Below are 18,354 nucleotides of genomic sequence, written 5' to 3'. Positions count from 1 at the left end.
CTGGGGGGGGGGGGGAGTGCGGGTCACGTGGCTGTCATGGCAACGCGGCCCGCCCGTTCCGGCCTCCATGAGGCGGAAGCGGCCGGAGGGGCCGTGGCTAGTGATGGCCGGCGGCCTGCTCGCCCTGCTCGCCCTGCTCTGGGGCGCCCAGGTGGGCGGTGGTCTGAGGGAGGGGGCGACGTGCGGGACCTCTGTGCAAACCCTCCGGTTACGGTTTCCCGCCCGAAGGCAGATACCGGGGGAGGGGGGCGGCGGGGCCGGCCTGTCGGCGGGCAGGCGGTGCGTCCTGGTGCCTTCCCGCGCCTCCTCTGGCTCAGGTCGTTCCGGGTGGAGGTCTGGTGATGTGGCTTCACCGCCCTGCTGAGATAAACGCGGGCGCTGGGGGATTCTTTTTGAGGGGTTTCCAAGCAATACCCTCTGCTTAAACGAGGGAAAACTTCGTAATCTGTAGGTCAATAACTTTGCGCTTTTTACTGTCGGATTTTCGCCCTGCTTAGTTACTTTTCCTTCATGATAGTCTAGTCTTTCTTACGCTGTTTGTACTTCCCTGTCACCAACTTAACCCCTACTTCTGGCGAGGCAATTAACAGAAATGTTAGATGGCCCTGGTCCTTCAGGGCTACCACTTGTTACTTCTTAGTTCTAGCCTGATCCTTTCTGTTTTAGTGCTTAGATCTCCATCCAGTACTTGCTGCAGCGTAGCTGTGCTTAGCTTCCATTTTTCTGCTGGAAAAATAGAACAAAAAGATGGAAGATAATTTTCTTCCACTATCCTTTAAAATGTGTACATTGACATGAATTTTGCCATGCCTGGTATCTTACATTTCCCCATTTCTAAGATGTAGTTTTCTTTCTTGACCCGTATTTTCCCTTTATTCTTTTTCTTATTTTCATATTTTCTTTAAGTGGTTATTTATGTTTTGCATTTGGAACCTTCTCTACTGTTTTCCTGATTTTGGAGTGTGACTTACAGATAGTAATAGCAACTTCAATGTAAGAAATTTCAGAGTGTGTTTTTTGCCTTGTAAATCCAGAGCTCCCCGATCCAAAGGACTTCATTAGCTAGTTTACAGTTTGTTGAAATTTTCCCATTTGCACCCCAAAGGCCTAGCTACTAGCCTATTTGTGTTTATCTATCTTAATTTGAACTGAATAAATCAATTTATGATGTTTCAGAAAAACGTTAATTTCTACTGCTGATTCTTCTGATCCCACTATCATGGGATTTAACTGCCAAGGGGTATTTATTTTTGTACTTTCAGGTTTTAAAAGCATTTGATTACTCCTCTCCATGGAAGGGACAGCAACAGATGTACAAGTTGGACATAGGCTGGCCTAAAATTCCAGAATACTTCACTGGTCAAACATTTTGTGTTGCTGTTGACTCTCTTCATCGTTTGGTCTATGTGGGACAAGTGAGTGAGAATACTATATTTCTCTCCTTGTTAACCTAGTGTATTTTTGCCTTTAAAGTGTCTGTTTTAGATTAAGACCTATATATGTTTGTGTGTGACATTCTTTCCATGAAAAGTGATGGGATTTAATTATAAAGCACAATATGAGTACTTGAGTGCCATGCAGCTAATAAGTACAGTTGTAGTTTTTCATGTTTGTGTTATGCTATGCGTATTTTTCAGCAAGAACATAAAAATGTGATAGAAAACGAAGACCAAGATAGCTGCAGGAGCTTGGCTGCTTTTAAAATTGGACTTCACGTGATTTAAGTTGAAAGTCTAGAACGAGTGGAAGGTTTTGCATGCTAAACTTAGATCATTGTCTCTCTTTTCTATCTGGAAAAAATGAGGTCTAGCAGACAGTCTCAGGAGACTCGTGATTCATGAAACAGTGCAAGAACCTTACAAATGGGAATTTTCAAAAATATGATTACTTGCTTAATGTGCTTTCTTAATAGACCCTTTTTTGCCTTTTCAGAGGGGAGATAATGTACCAAAGGTACTTGTATTCTCAGAGGAAGGCTATTTTCTTTACTCCTGGAATAATACAGTTGAAATGCCTCATGGTATCTTTGTATTGAACACCGCAACAGATAGTTCAGTATGGATCACAGATGTCGGAACAGGTATGCATGGTGCTGATATGAGACGTATTAGGGGGGGAAGAAAATGCTAATACTGCAGATATTACTTTAAACAACTCATTTATTTAAGTCTCTCAAACAATTCTGAGACAGATTTGTGCCTTTCCTGCCATGAACAAACTTCTCAGGTGCTGCGTTGAATACTCTGAAGGTTCATCATTTAAGCTGTGTATCTGCTTGTAACTTCTGAACTTAGTAAACAAAAGTAAAACAAAAAAAAACAATGGTAAAACAAAAGTTAATAAACAAAAAAAGCTTTTTGTTTGTTTTGCCTTTTTTTCCCCAGGAGAAGTATCAGGGAGAAAAAAAATCTTCTGGCTAGACTTATCTTCTGTCCTAGGTTTGGTGGCCTTAATACAATGGATGAATATTGTTGTAGCTTCTGGATTTACTAACCCACAGTCATATTCTTACTATAGAATTTTGTCTGTTTGATTTATTAATATCACTTGTAAGTATCAGGAGATTTTCTTTTTTAATCTTTGTAATCAGTTGTAATACTTAAGTCTTGTTTTGTTAAGATGTTTTTGCACTTTTTTTTTCTTAATTCAGGGAAATATGGTCACACCGTGAAACAATACAGCCCTTCGGGTAAACTTATGCAGGTCTTGGGCACACCAGGTAATGCTGGTTCAAGTTTGATTCCCCTGCAATTTGATCAACCAGCAGAGGTCTTTGTAGAGGAAAGTGGAGATATCTATATTGTGGATGGAGACGGAGGAATGAATAACAGATTGCTCAAACTATCCAACGGTATGGAAAAATGAACTTCTGCTGTAGTTGACTATTGAAAATTGAATTTTAAATAACACAGCTTGAGAATACTTTTATGCGAGGACTAGGTAGAGCTGTCATTTAATGTCAGTTTGAAGACTTTTTTGGATCAGGTCCTGTTTTACTGCTTGTCACTTCAGGAGAAACCTAATCATTTATGACAAGAGACTGAGAGAATGAGTTTGTTCAGTCTTCAAGAGAGAAGGATAGGGAGGATTCTTACTGCTGTCTTCAAGTCAGTAATGGGAGGGTATAGAGAAGACCGAGCCATGTATTTCTTGGAGATGCACAGTGAAGAACGAGCAACATTGAGCAAAAGATGCAAGAGGGGGGAATTCCAGTTCATTTTCGGGGGGGGAAAGTTTCACAGTGAGGGTGATCAGCCAGTGCATAGTTTTCCCAGAGAGGGTGTGCATTCTCCACTCCTGGAGATGCTCAAAATTTGGTGAGTTATGAACAACCTGATTTAACTTCAGAGTTGTATTTGTTATTAAGGCTAGTGCTGCTTTGAGAAGGAGGTTGGACCCAATGGTGTCTGGAGATATTTTATACTTAAAATATTCCATTATTCTAATGAGCTTGCTCATACTCCCCAGTTAGATGGTCAGTGTTGGTAAGGGCAGTGAGTGAGGGGTCTGCACACATCTGCAGTTGGGGAAAAGTGGAGGAGCTACCATTTCTCCTTTGTGCTGTCATAAAACAATCAGTTTGCTAATATCTAATTTGCAAAATGGTAAATTGTTAAAACTCAAAACTGCCAGGTAACAAACATAAAGAATCAATTTAGTAAACAAATGAATATCATAATTAGCCAACTGTTTCTATATATATTTTTTTATTTTTTTTTTTTTAATACCGTGCTTAACAGAGCCTTGGACTATGGCTTTTGTGTGGCTACATTTCTGTAACCATAATCCTGAATCCTCTAATAAAAATCCAGTCGTTACTGTAGTAGTTCCAGTATTTCTTGGGTTTTTGAATCAGTAGTACTGTGTGTAAAAAAACTTGGGTTTAGAAATTCCTCCTTTTAAAAATTACGAAAAGTAACTTTTCAAGGGAATGACGTAGAGCTATTTTATTTGTTGTTTTTCTTACTCTGATTTTTTCTTTTTTTACTTTTATTTTTCATGGTGCTCACTGTTTAGATTACAAAGAGATATGGCTGACTGGAACAAATGGGACCGGCATTGGTCAGTTCAATATTCCTCACAGTGTAACAGTGGATCCTTTTGGACGGGTAAAGAATAAACGGAGAACTTTTTTAATCTTCCAACAGACTTGTTTACATGTATTTGAACAAAACAAATTGTATTTCTTTTTAATTGAACTGTTGTGATGTGGGTCATTTTTACATGGGTGACAGTTTTCGGCATGGTAGTGGTGATAAGCTGAAGTTTCACACTGCAGATCCTACTAAAGTAGCTGGCTGCAAGGTTAACACAAGGGTTCTGACCAGTTACATTATCAATGTCCATGCAACAACAGACTGTTCCTCCTGCAGTTTCTAACACATTGCCATTGTGAAAGTGCAGGAGAATTATGTTCTGTAATAAATATCTACCCAAGCACTTAAGTTTCTTCAGGGGACTTTAATTTAATTTCTTACTTGGAAATTCCAAATAAGTTTAAGGTGATAGTAAGGCTTTGGCTAAGCTGTGAATGTCAAGTCCTTTTCTACATGCAGTTCAAGGCATTCAAGAGTCTCCTTCTGCCAGATGTTAATCGTAGTCTGGCTTTTGTCCTTCTGCTCTTATAGAGGAATTGTGCGGTTGCTCCTTAATCCGTTTCAGGGAAAATAAGATTACTTGACTAAGACATCTTAAATCACTGCTTTGAGCTAATTTTGCTGCTGCCGTCTGAACCAGAATAAGAAGCGTATATGAAAATCACTTCTCTGCCAAAACTGACAGGGTGGGAGGGAGAAGAGGAGGGACATGGCCACTTTGTGTTGAAGGGTAACTATGAGCATATACATTCAAAGACAGCAATTGTGATGGGCTACGATTTTATTGCCAACATGGTGTTGATCATCAGTCTAGGTTAGAAATAATTGTCAGTTCCTAAGAAATATAAGAGACTGGTGTAGTAGCATTCCATTTAAAAATAAGGATGAAAGATCTCAGGTCAGCTTGTTTATTGCTCCCTTATGGGTGATATCCCAGAATAGTCATGAAGTTCATTTATCAGACTGAGTTGTTACCAGGTAAAATTTCAATGATTGTTATACAAGAGAGGCCTTCACTGGAAATTGTTAGCTTGCAGTGTTTGTGAACCCAGTTAGCACAGGATGGAACAGAGATAAGCACAAAACTTATTAGACTAAACATACTGAAAATGCTCTTAGTGTTTAAGTTGCTCAATATTTATAGTAGTATTAGGCATACCAGAGTGTTTGCAGATGCAGTCATCATAGGCCTGGATCATGAAATGAGGCGACTGTTGAAAACCAAATTGTTAGCGGGTGACAGACCAGTTTCTTTAGAATTGAATAGATGGGAACATGCCCTCACTGAGGGAGGGGGGTGGAAGGAGGGGAGTCCTACTAAATATATCCATATCATGGCCGCAAAAATCAAGAGAAGGCACTGATTTCTGTTAAAGTTGTATAAAATAATTTGTGTATCTTAACTGTGTGGCAGTTTTATTTTATATCTGGAAGTCATATCTACTTATTTGGTTTTGAATGTGGAGGTACGTGCTTCCAAGGTGTACTTTTTTACTACAGGAGACGTTGCTTGTGTAAGAAACGAATGCGTTTGATTTGTTCTGTTTGTGAACAGCCATGGTTTTCGTTCTTAACAGGTATGGGTTGCAGACAGAGACAACAAAAGAATCCAAGTTTTTGATAAAGTCACAGGGGAATGGCTGGGGTCTTGGAGCAGCTGTTTTTCAGAAGATGGACCCTATTCTGTCAGGTATTATTAAACAGTTCTTCTAGAAGCACTCAATTACATAAATAACATGTACTGGTGAATTAAAATGTTGTATTTAATGCCTGATAACAAGGAGTTAACCAGTTCAACTAATAGGGTGCTGGGCCCTACCCAAAAGATCTGCACAGTTATATCTTGACAGGGAAATCCTGGCTTTATAATGAGCCCCATGGATTTAAGTGCAGAACTGGAAACTTCATTTTAAAGTTGTTGTGTGTTGTTGACCTTACTGTTGCAGCTTTTACAGGAAGACAGATTGTCTTGAATGAGTTTTCTGTAGCATAATCTGTCTCAAGGAACAGCAACATGTAGAGCAAGGCTTACAAGTTAATTCTTAATGTTTCACTGCATTTATTCTCTTGTAGCCTGCAAAACCTTGACTATTAAGGAGGTTTTGTTTGTTTTAAAGTGCACCGTTGTGTTAAAATGAGATGTCATATGGAGTTCATAATTGAAAAAATATATTTCTGTCTTTCACAGATTTACTGCCAATTACAAATACCTGATTGTAGCTCAGCTGAATATCAACCGGTTAGCAATCTTGGCAGCACCACCGGTTGGCTCCATTGGGGACTGTATTATGGTCAACACAGTCCAGCTGGCAGATGAAACCAAACCGCACCTTGTGGATGTAGACATGAAGAGTGGAGCAGTCTATGTTGCAGAGATTGGAGCCCAGCAAGTACAAAAATACATACCCTTAAGCTGATGGTTCCTCACAACTGCCGTGGCACAAGCTATGTGACATACAAGACCTACAACCACGTTTTCTTGAGTTTTCTGTAGCTTGTTTTTCCTTAGACAAGCACAGAACATTGTGCTCCCAGAACTGTAGAGCCAGGAATCTGTCCTAGCTGTTCTGCAGTCCTGGAGAAGTACTTGGTCTTGAGGCATTACTCATTTTAGTAATGCTATGGTGACTTTTGCTTTTGTTGCTGGGAATTGTAAAATGACTTTGATATGCATCTTCATTTTATTATATAAAACTCTACAAACACAGCTGCTGTTCTTAAATGTATAGGGTCATCTTGGGGCTCCTCTACTTAGCCTGTGTGTTGTTAAATGAAGGTCAGAACTGTCTGAAAGAGGTGTATAAACGATTTCCTGGGAAGCGAGCACTTCATTTTAATGTTTCTTCACTTGATTTTCAGAATCATTGTGCTGATACTGCCTAACACTGAATACAAAGATGCGTTATGATGTTGAATGAGATGCTGCTGGATACTGGTGTCAGTGCCGATACTGGCATCTGCCTTAGGTGCTTAATGACATAAGCATTGAAATCTAAGTTTTCAGCTCTAGCTAAAGTGGTAAAGTCAATAAGACAAATGAGCTTAAGTTAAATTGATACCAGGTACTTCAAACTAAATTAAAAGTATGTGCACAGCAGCCAAGTACTGATTCTTAACTAAATCAATTTTTAACCTAATTTGGTTTACATCAGCCTAAGTTTTCTGTTCTGTAAGATTTCATAGTGCAACATATTGAAGTTCAACTCATTTAAGTTCCTCAAGATGAGCAAATTGCAGTTTGCTACGAAAGTCTTAATCAGCATTAGGGACTGGGAGACACATGATTCTTCTCCCACTTTTACTGAAACTCTGTCAGTTAACAGCAGTGCATCTGTTTTGATTTGGGGATTTTTAATCGTTTTATATCCAGCACTTAGACATCATCAACTCTGTTAATGTCTAGAACTAAGTTTCTTATGCTATATCCTAGCAGCTGTCTCCAAGCTCTGTCCTTAAAAAATGCTGTCTCTTTCCATTCCCAGTCCAGGGTGGTTCTGTTTTCTTTACATGTTGCTACAAGATTTTTAAATTAGTTCACTTCCTAGCACAGAGGGAAGTGGGTATAGGAAAATGGCATGGGGAAAACAGCACAGCAGAAATGACAGTGAATAACTGTTTATCTCTGTAAAGCTGTGGACCCACATTCCATATTTATCTCCTAGCTCTCCAAAACATTTGGGAGGATCTTTGCTGTTTCCACAGACTCATTCTACTGTGTGGACTATTTTAATGCTAATTACCAGCTAAGAGAGGCAATTTTTTTTCAACTTCCTTAGAAAGGGAATATGGGAAATTGAATTATTCTGATGGGAAATACCCATTTCAGTGAATGTTACCAAAAGCAAATGCATCTTAATTTGGCAGACTTTAACCTATGATCACAAATTTCTGGGTCAGCAGATGGGAAAACTGTCTAGAAAAGTCAGATTCATATGTTCTGTGGAAAGTAACTGGGCTGTGGAGCCTGATGGCCTGATTTCAGTACTGTTTGAAATGAATACACTAAATATGAATGCTTTGTTGTTGGCTACATCCACAACAACAAAAGTGGATCTAACTTGGCTGCCCTCGTGCAAGCCTTAGAACCAGGACTTCAGGGTTATACACTAACAAGTATGATCCATCATTCACATGGTTTTGAATGGGAGGCAGTAAGCAATATTTATTAGCTGAAAAAGTAGCAGTACTTCCTCTAGACCTAGACGGATAGGTCCACATTGCTTTGCAGTGTGTTGTGTGGATTTTCTACCCAGGTCTCCACTAGCTCAGGGATCTCTGCTCTGTGTGCAATTTAGCTACTTCTCACTTACACGAGGTGTATTTCTTTAAAAAAAAAATTACGCTCAAACATAGTTAATGATATTATCTTGGTGGTGTAAGGGGTCCAGGCATATCCATCCTCCCTCACTGCATCCTCTATTTATTTTTCCTTTGTCACATCCATTTGAAACTGGACTCAAAGCTCTCTGGGAACATGCTTCTGTGTTCAGTAAAGGAGTAGTGCACTTTTGGATGTTGATGAATAAGTTATTGCTACGAGGTTCTGTTTACTGCCTGGATCTGCTCTTAATTCTCCTTACGTGGGCTTTTGCAGCCCCTAGGAATGGGGAGCATTCATCCAGTTTTGTCTGGCTTTACTGAAGTAGGCCATGGAGCCAAAATGTGCCTTGCCTCTCGGCATTTGGGTATCTGTGATAAGAAGGGATGCTCATTATTAACTAGTATGAGATGCTTAGACTCCTTTTTACCTCCGTGTTAATGGCTAGACTGAGAAAATGATTGATTTGTGCACTAACTTACTAATTCTCTGAAGGTTTTCTTATGTATTATCTTGAAACTGATTTCTGAAAAATCACGTAATAGGATAATTTGATAAAATAAATCGAGAATTTCCCATTATGAAAGGCTTAGGTGCTTTATTTCTGTACTAATATCAATACATTCCATTGGATTACTTTTCTAAATATGGGGTCCTCAGCACTTTAATAAGGTATTTAATAATTTCTGATACCAACATTCAACTATAATCTAAAATTCCATGTTATCTTTATACATTACTATTTTGTGGCCCATCTCATGCGTTCTAATTTATGTATCCATAAAGACACATAAATGTCTCCCAGATATTTTCCTCTGAGTAATTAGTAAAATGGGATGATGAGTTATATAAGTGCCACATATAAAAAAAGGTATTTAAACTGTATACCCTTTTGATGCTAATAGGGAAATTAAAACCACACTAACAAAACACTTCTTAATGTAGAATCAGGTTTTATTTCCAGAAAAGATTTACCGAGCAATCTGTTTAGTTTTTAGAAGATCAAGAAGGGATTTCTCTATGGGTGAGAAATACTCGCACAAGAAGAAAAATAACATACTACAGTGTTAACTTGACAAGAAAGAAAATGTAAGGTCGTTGCTAGAACCCCCAAAAAATCTGATTTTAGTTAACAGGTGCCAACTTCCAAGAGCGAGAAGTAATCACTGGAGTATCCAAGCCAAGGAAATAGCAATGTTCCATGTTTTGATGTCTCCAACTTCGCAGACTTTTACTTTTTTTTTTTTTTTAATTCGTCTTTTTCTTTGGTTAAGTACCTTGTTAACAGGGTGACATTCCCAGGATATAAGACCAGGTCTATTAGTATAGTTCTTCTTGACTTTGCTGTGATGCTAACCAGCCTTTTTTTTTTTTTTTTTAATTTTTTTTTTGTGTTATTGTAGTTAGCAATTGATTAACAATATCCGTCTGGCCAAAACAAAAGAAGCCTGAATCATGTTTGTGCCCTGCAAGATTAGTTTAGTGAGGCTGAACTGCCTCAATAAAAGCTGAGGGGGAAGGTGTACTGGTATGTCTGTGGGTCTGCTCATTACTGTTAGTAAGTTCACAGCTTTAAAGTGGTTATTAACCTTTTTTTGAAGCATTAATTAGTTATTTATCTTAGTTGACACTTTCTTAACAATTTGTTACCTGAGAAGCCTTCATAAGCGATTTATCACCAAGAAGTGTTTGCAGTCACTGAAGTTGCTTGTATAAAACATGAGAGGGCACCAAACCCCTGCTGATGCTTGGCATGCTCAGTGTAGTGATATACTAGCACACATAAACAGCTGGTAATTTCTCAACGTTTGGAGTATGTCTACAAAGATAATGAATTGCTGCAGCCTTTCTTTTTCTTTTCAAAATAGATTGCTTTAAACATAAGCATATAATTGTATTATAGTCATTTTGGCTTATTACTACTGGATTTATGTCCATCTTTTCTTTATTTCCATTGTTTTTCCTAGAAAAAATCAGTAATTCTGTGTCCAGAGACAACTGGGTATGGTGAATTGATTCTTCTATTCCTTATGTCATTGATTTCAATGGAATTACTCCTGATATGTTGCTTTGGAAACATAATAATTTATAATAGCATAAGTGTAGCCGCATAATTATACCAAAAGAGTAATATTTCCCTACAGAGGTGACCCAGAGTGAGATTAGATCTAAGTTTACCGGATCTCATTCACCAGTTTTATTCTACCTCTCCTTTCTCAGCCTTTGTCTAAAAACGTTGCTCTGATTTTTGTATATTATTTTATTCTACTTTTGGGGGATTGCTTGTATGAAATTTGAAAGTACAAGCACGTTAATTTAGGCACAGAGGATGATTTGTTACTGCATTAAAGCCAAAGTAACGCCGATACAAATGAGATATGATAGACACACTTTATCATCACATGTTTTCCTCAGCCTCAAAACAAATTTGATTGTGTAACTGGATCTGCAAAACAGACGTAAAAACCTTTGCCCAGTTACACCAGGAATTAACCTATTATTTCTGTCTGAGCTATGACGGGATCTCTTAGAAACAAATTAAGACTGAAGAAATCTAACTCTTGAATGACTAAGGTCTATATATTTTAATCCTTCTTAGCAGTCAATAAACATCATTATAAAGGGAAGGCTTTACGTTTAGTCTGGATTTGTTTGCCTTCAACCTCATGTTTTCAGACAGCTTAGAGATCTGTCTAATGTGGGAATTTTTTTTCCTATCCCCCGTGGAGTCATTCACAGATGATGACTGACTCATCTCTTGCTCCACTCCTTATCTAAACTGTAAAGATCGGAAAACTTGCCTTGCAGTGGAAAACTGGTAAGGCTTTAATTTCAAAATGTTTTCGTTGTATTTATTATTAATAACAAACAAATCCAAAAGAATGTTCACGGCGTGACAGGAAGTCTGGCTATTAGAACTGCCAGCACTAAACCTATCTGTGTGCTGTACAGGGGTGATACCATCTCCCCGTGATTTGATGTGGCTGAATTTGTTTCTGATCCTAACTCTCAGTACAGTCCTGTCTCTGACAGTTGTCAAAGGATTTGGGTGACTAGGTGGTCAAGGTGTAAAGGAACCCCTCTGGAAGAAAAGACCAGAACAGGTACTGCTTTCTTTTCAAAATCTGTGCTTGCTGTTAAAGTCCTTAGCAAACATTCCATGCTGTTAACATTTTTTTTTCACAGGGTCTTAATCAGAAGATCTGGCTGAAATTGAAGTGTCAGTAAATGGCTTATTAAAACAAACGGAGAAGTTGCTAGCAGGGTGGTCATTTCATTAAGGTAATTCAGTATTTTCAGAAGACTTCTGAAATACTAACGTTTGCTTAGAACTGCCTTAGCAGAGGAGGAAAGAAAAAGTGGCAAATATGCTTTAAAGAAAGAAAAAAAACAAACAAAAAACCCCACAAACCCACACCTGTGTGTGAGGATTCTGGAGAGATCAGTAGAATTGATGACTGTACCTTGTGAATTGACATAAACATTAATGAAAAAATATATGTATTGGATACACAATCATTAAATCTATTACAGGTCTTTGGAAGAATCCCTAACCATGTATTTAGGATGATCTGGCTAATAAATTTGCTTAAATTTTCAAAAAGCTTTCAACAGCATCTCTCGCCAAGTGTCCATAAAGAAATTTGGTAGAAGAAGAAAGAATTAATGGATTACTAACTAAAATATTATAAATTAAGTAGATTAAAAACTAGTTCTGTGCTGCTCAATATATTGATAAACAATCTGGGAATGGACTTGGGAGGTCAGGGACAGAATTTACCAACACCAGCGCGCTCCTCAGGCTAGTAAAGACAAAAGCTGCAAAGAGTTGCAGAAGGATACAATGAGATTGAACGGGCAATAAAATGGCAAATGGAATATAACATTGATAAGTATAAAATCAGGTACAATTAGTAAAAGGAAGTGTAATTTTATATACACAATGATAGCTTTGATATATATTGCCATTTAGGAAGTGATCTCAGGCTCGTAAAAGATGGTTCTATGAAAATACGAGGTTCCAAACTCAGAAGCAGTCAGAAAACAAAGAGAATAATGGGAGGTACTGGGAAGGCACCAGGTGATCAAACAGAAAGCATTGCAATGTAATTATGTGAATTTCTGATGCATGCTCATTTTGAATACTGCAGGCAATTCTGGCTCTTCTTCCCTCTTCTAATCTCAGGAAGGCTACAGTGGAACTAGAAATAATAGAGAGAAGGGGAAGAAGAGTCTGTTAAAAATCCTTGACTGTATCCAGCTATCTCAGCAGCATTTTATCATTTCAAGCATCTGCATGAACGTGCCTTTTTCTCTATGGCTTCAGAACGCGGTGAGGACGTGGAGGCTGCTGGCGTGCAAAGGTAGGGTGCAGAATAAAGATAGGCAGAGATGTGTGGTGTCTTACCCAGGAGAAGTTAGCTTGGAAGGAAGATAAGGGTTTGCAAATATCCTAAGGTTTTAGTGTAGAAGGTGCTTTTTTGAATAGAACATACAGTCACCAAGTCAGTTCATTGGTCTTACCGAAAATCAAACGTGTCAGCAAAGGAGGCCGGCGTTGCCTTTATTTCCAAAGTTTGGCCAGCTTTGATGTTCTCCCCAAGGTGCATGCCCTGGTGGCCTGTGCCACCTGTCCTCTGTCTCAAAGATGAAAAGCAGTATACTCGCTGTACCAGGTAGCAAAATTGCAAAAAATACACATTTTTCTCTAACATATCATCACCCAGGGTCTGACACAAATGTGAAGTAGCACAAACGCAGGCTGATTTTTGTTCAAAGATCGGACCACTTGAAAAATCTTGGAATTAAAATGAGGGTGCTCTTTCAAATGTTTTAATAATTTCCAGCCAAGACACAATGCCCATAGTTGTGCTGGTTCATTCTCACATGCAAAAGGTGACTGTTAGCTGCCCAATGGGGCCTCCTTATATGCCCCAGCTGCAATGTTCATAGCAGTGGGTGATTTGTCTGCAAGTGAATACCCATATTTATCTCTACAGGGATGCTGTAAAAGAGAAAGGAAGGAAGATATCATCATATTAGGGGCGTGTGCTTCAACATGTGTATAAATCTTACAGTGGAAATGTGTATTTAATCAATTAAGGAGGAGACCTGGAGGTCAGGGGGAGGAGGGGGGAGTGATTCTACCTAGTGTATTCCACACCAGCTCTGTAATAAGGCTTGCAGTATCTTACTTCATGCTCAGTCTAATTTCAGAGCTTTTGGGAATGAAAACTCTAGAAAAATGTTATAAGAGTGGGAGATTATACAATACCTAAGGGTTACTAGGACATGCCTCCAGGGTGGTGCCTTAATGGGACTTTGTGATGGATGATGCTACCAGACAAAACCAGGAGAAAGAAAGTTTGAATCAACTCTAAGACAGATAACAAGCTGGAGGAATTAAAAATATTTGGAATCACTTTTAAGGTGGCACCTTTGAAAACGCTGGCCTGTGTTGTTATGGGGAGGCACGGCCCAGCAGAGCGCTCCTGATTTTCATTTTGCACCGTCTCGTTGTTGTAAGTGTCTTTCTCACAGACAATTGAGCCAGGAGGAAAAACAGGTCACAGCCAATATTTATTAAACACCTTTTATTAATCAAGCTGCTTCTGTTAACAGTCAAGCTGTTGTTATTAATAGCAGATAAGTACTTTACAGCGCCTCCACCTCCCTGCTCCCGGCACTCGGGCAGGCAACTGTCCCACCGGAGCACCATTTGGGAAGCACACCCCAGCTCTTCCGGGAGAGAAGGGTCACCCTGGTGTGCTGGTGACGAGGAAGACCCTTGTGGGGGTCCAGCACTTAGTGCGGTACCGACATCCCCTGCGGTCCCTGCGCGCGCAGGGCAGCCACCGCCTCCTGGATGGGGCCAGCTGGCATGGCCACTGCTGACTCCAGCCATGGCTGGTCAGCCCTGTCCCCAGCCACCCTGTGTGGAGCCACCTCCAGAGCTCAGCCAGCTGCAGAGAGCTGCCACACGCAGTCCCCAGCACATACTCATCTTCCCTCTGGCCTGCTGCTTTCTGGTTACTGTTTCTCCATCCCCACACAGTTCTGAGGAACACACAAGCCTTCATCCCTGCACACAGCTCCCCGGCAGAGATGAGGATGGGTCTCAAGTCAGGAAACCCTGACAGAGCTGGAGTGGCTTATGTTAAAAAAGTCTCTTTTCTTCACCAAGCGTTGCAAAGAAAGGCGCAGCTTATCTGAAAAGGCAGACTTGCTGGCAATCTTGGAGAGGCCACCTCTAAAGCGGAGCCGACCACCTGGCTGTCCCAGGAAGGCTGCCAAGTGCTGTGAAAGCCCTGCAGCTCTCCAGAGCACCTAAGGTCTGGTGCATCACCTGTTCTTCTCCCTGTGCCCTTCCTGTTCTGCAGCAAACCCGAGGGCCCTTCAGTCCTGACGGCTGCTATCTGAGCACCACCTTCCTTCTCCAACAGAGGAAGCAATCACCCTGCCGTTGTAAAACCCATAACTATCTGCAGACACAAGCACAGCAACATTTGCAAGGGAAAAAATAGCATCTCTTGTTAGCACAACTGTGGCAGTTTAAAATGGGAGACAAGCTTTTGGGTATGCAAAGCTGTCTGTAATTTATTTTTTTTTTAAAACAACTGTCTTACTAGATATAATAAAAGGATATCACCTCCCCCCAGCAAATCTCGACTGGCTCAAGAAACAGGAGTCACGTAACAAATTTCAGGTTGTATGTATTGCATCTCCTAAACATGAACACAGACGTATACAGATAAATATATCAGGCGAGGTGTATGTAGTAGATGCAGTATATATAATCTAACATTCATATATCTTCATGTTATTTTTATTTAATTTTTATTGATGTAGTCTGGGTCACAGGCACGCTGGGAGAGAAGAGTGGTAGCAAATGCTGCTGTAATGAAACTGCCTAAGCCACCCAGTATCAGCAGTGGTTCCCTGCTCTGTTTGCACTGTACATACAGGCAACAAAGCCCCTGCCCTGGAGGCCACTGCCAAGGAAATGGGCCGGTGTCGAAGAAAAGCAATACATGTTTCAGTAAGACAAATGAGCCAACCTGAAACCTTCGTGCTTTCAAAAGGAGGTTCACTCTGGTGTGAGGGATCCACTAGATCAGCCCGGGTGTCCCAAGAAGTGCTATTGCATTTGTCCTAACTCACTGCGTTAATTCCAGTGTATGAATTTTAATGGATTTTATGACATCCTCAGTTCTCATTGTTCTGCTTGGGGGAAATTTCATCTGAGATAAGAAAGGAATAATAGCTGCTTGACCCAAAATCTTTATCAGAGAAGAAACATTTGCAGCTTGATCTAAAAATCTCAAATGCCATAATTATTTCAAAAGGAAGAAAAAGTGCTTGGCACTATGCAATACATGAGATGAAAGCCTGCGCCTTGCCAAGAGAGCTTGACATAAGCACATTACAGATAATGGAAACAGTGGAAAAATTAAGAGATAGGAAATTCTGAGCACCTTCTAAGAAGTTTTATTATAAACGTACTTGTTAGCCTGTGGAAGGATTTATTTTTCACTGTAATGTGGTTAGAAGTGAATCCAAGTAAACAAAGCAGTCAAAAATTAAGTAGACCACAGTGGAATTTAATGAAAGTACGAGTCCATGAGACAGGCTGGAAACGTATCCTTTTTCTTAGACAAAGCTTTATGCAAGCCTAGTCAAATTAAATGTGATCACCAGTGCATACATTTAAAGAGCTAGAGCCGGGATAGAGCTATCCCTGAGATAGTGGTTTTAAATCTGAAGTGTAGATTAGGCTCCAAATAAGGAATGGCAATTGGTGATATTTAAATAAACACCAGCAGGCCAAGTGGCCAGTAATCCCACTGCTCATCCCTCGCCAGCCCGTGCCTCCTTGGCGGGGGCGAGTGGCAAAACTGGGTACATCCTTTGAAGCGTAATAATTAAATGGGCTGAATCCAGAATGGCCGGGTGTTCAAAATGCAAATGCTGCCGCCTTTTTAAATTCAGCAGAGAATTTATTAGCTTTTTATATAGATAATCAGGCGCAGTGAAAGTAAAATTGAAGCAACACTGGCAACCCAGAAACTGGGACAAATGGGATTGGGTCGCTTCATTCTTGTCACAGGATAAGACTATTTTATCTGCTGCAGTTGGTTTAATTGCCTGGCCTTAGTTTTTTAAGTGGGTGGAAGCAAACGCGGAGCCTTGTGTTGGTCCTTTACTTTTTGTTTTCCCACTCGCTTCACAAGGGAAGGGACTGAAACAGCACGGGAAGCTGGCCGCTGCTCCTGTGCCTGCCGGCAGCGCGGCTGCCTCTCTGCAGCCCCGAGAGGCTTTTGCTTTGCAGCAACCCCACTCACCCACAGGTCACCCCGCGGGGACAGACAGGGAGAGGGAACAGCACCGACCCTGGACAACTTCCCCCAGTTTTATGTAGGTATCTTACCTGGGTACCAGCGTTAGACCAGAGCCTCTGGTGTTCCCTTCCCCTTCAACAAGGCTGCTGAAGAAAATCCCAGGGACCACGGTGGGCTTATGAAAATACGAGCTGTGTGATAGGTAAAGACAATAGTGTCACCAAGCTGAAACTTTCCAAGATTTGCCTTTATTAGACACTGGGTTTGTTTGCTTTTGAACTCTGAATTTGAACTATCCAGGCTGAAACCATCCATGCAATGGATTTGCTTTATCTTCTGAAATCTGTGACTTCTAAGAAAGTATATTGTTTTCCACTTATTTAGAAGAATTATAAGACATGGAGAAGCTTTAATGCCTTCCTACTAAATATGGCTTTAAATTCAGCAAAGGGCATGTCCTCTGCATGAGATAATTTCCACTTGTTATTCCTGTGGAAAATATGTGGATGTTTGGCAGTGCAGTGAGCCTGGAGATGTCCGAGGAACGGGGGAGCTGGAGGAGGAGCACCCAGCAGAGGACACTGAGTAAGACAAGAGCCCTGGGGAGAAAATAAATTGGCGACCGTGTGATTAAAGATTGTAGCCATGATACATGTGGGGAAAGGACAGATTTAGGGTAACACAGATAGCATTAAATCTGACACTTCCTAGGCTTTTGCCTGAGTTAGTAGACTTAATAAGGTTTTTAATGTGTGTATGTGCATGTAAAGTAATGGGTTTTGACAATGTCCCTTTAACCTGGTAATCCTGTTCGTAATTCACAATACCTCGGCACACAATATCCCTCAATAACTGTTGTGCAAAGTGAACCCTAAGACACAGCTGAGGAGCACATAAAATTACAATGCAAAGCGTGCTTTTGGTGTGACTGAGAAAGAAAATAATCCGTGTCACCAGAGGTGGGCTGCTTCTTTGGATCTTATTCTCTCTTTACGGTTTTTCTTACAGCTATGTCCAATGGTATTTCCAGTGTATGTGCTGAAGTGGAGGGGAGAAAACTGGAAGTCTCAAGAACCTGCAATAAAAACATTCTTCCTGGTTTGTCAGTTACTTGTTTTTGTTCCTTCTGTAATCAGCTCTGCCTTTTCCTCCTTATCTTTAAATGTTCTTTTTCTCGCTTTGCCTGTACGCAGATACACACTCTCACAGGGTCAGACTCAAAAAATACGTTTTAATGAAAGATGCTTCCAGTCTTTTGCAAACAGAAATAGTAATCTGAGTCACAACAAGAAGTATTCAACAAATAATTTCCTGTACTGAGCTACAATAGGTGTTTTCCTCTCTACACCTCTTCTAATTACTCACTATTATTCTTCCTGCTTATATAGCTTTCATGGGTTTTGATGTGCTTAAGCTGTTTCTCCGGAGTATTTTCCTAGATTCTGGTGAGCAGAGTTATTTTATGGTTGGGCCCTTCGTCTTCTTAGCGTCTTATTACTTTATCAGTTAAGATTTTATGACTAGGCCTATCTTGCTAAAATTTGCAAATCAAATTCCTTTTAATTTAAAGGAGAATGATTTGATGGTAGTGTCTGCTGGG

At 40.2% G+C, this 18,354-nt stretch overlaps 1 protein-coding gene across 5 annotated transcripts; it reads left to right on the top strand.

The window, feature by feature from the left end:
* Window positions 1-7: 7 nt before the first annotated feature.
* On the top strand, window positions 8-17,849 carry NHLRC3 (NHL repeat containing 3). 5 transcript variants are annotated; one of them, XR_012584582.1, is made up of 10 exons: window positions 9-151; window positions 1,263-1,415; window positions 1,933-2,080; window positions 2,651-2,851; window positions 4,018-4,109; window positions 5,675-5,787; window positions 6,286-11,519; window positions 11,602-11,697; window positions 12,567-12,779; window positions 17,763-17,849. XR_012584582.1 is itself a non-coding variant. In XM_074566884.1 (7 exons), the coding sequence occupies exons 1-7, from the start codon at window positions 68-70 to the stop codon at window positions 6,512-6,514; spliced, it is 1,020 nt and encodes a 339-aa protein (XP_074422985.1). In that variant the 5' UTR covers window positions 8-67; the 3' UTR covers window positions 6,515-12,190. The 5 variants fall into 5 exon arrangements, 2 of the variants coding, with proteins under 2 accessions (XP_074422985.1, XP_074422975.1); XR_012584581.1 differs by having other exon boundaries at window positions 6,286-11,697; XR_012584587.1 differs by lacking the exon at window positions 17,763-17,849 and having other exon boundaries at window positions 6,286-11,697; window positions 12,743-13,198.
* Window positions 17,850-18,354: the final 505 nt, after the last annotated feature.

This window comes from Larus michahellis, chromosome 1, assembly GCF_964199755.1.
Source record: "Larus michahellis chromosome 1, bLarMic1.1, whole genome shotgun sequence".
NCBI lineage: Eukaryota > Metazoa > Chordata > Aves > Charadriiformes > Laridae > Larus > Larus michahellis.
The sequence above is the reverse complement of the archived record's forward strand: the minus strand, read 5'-3'. Positions and strand labels throughout refer to the sequence as shown.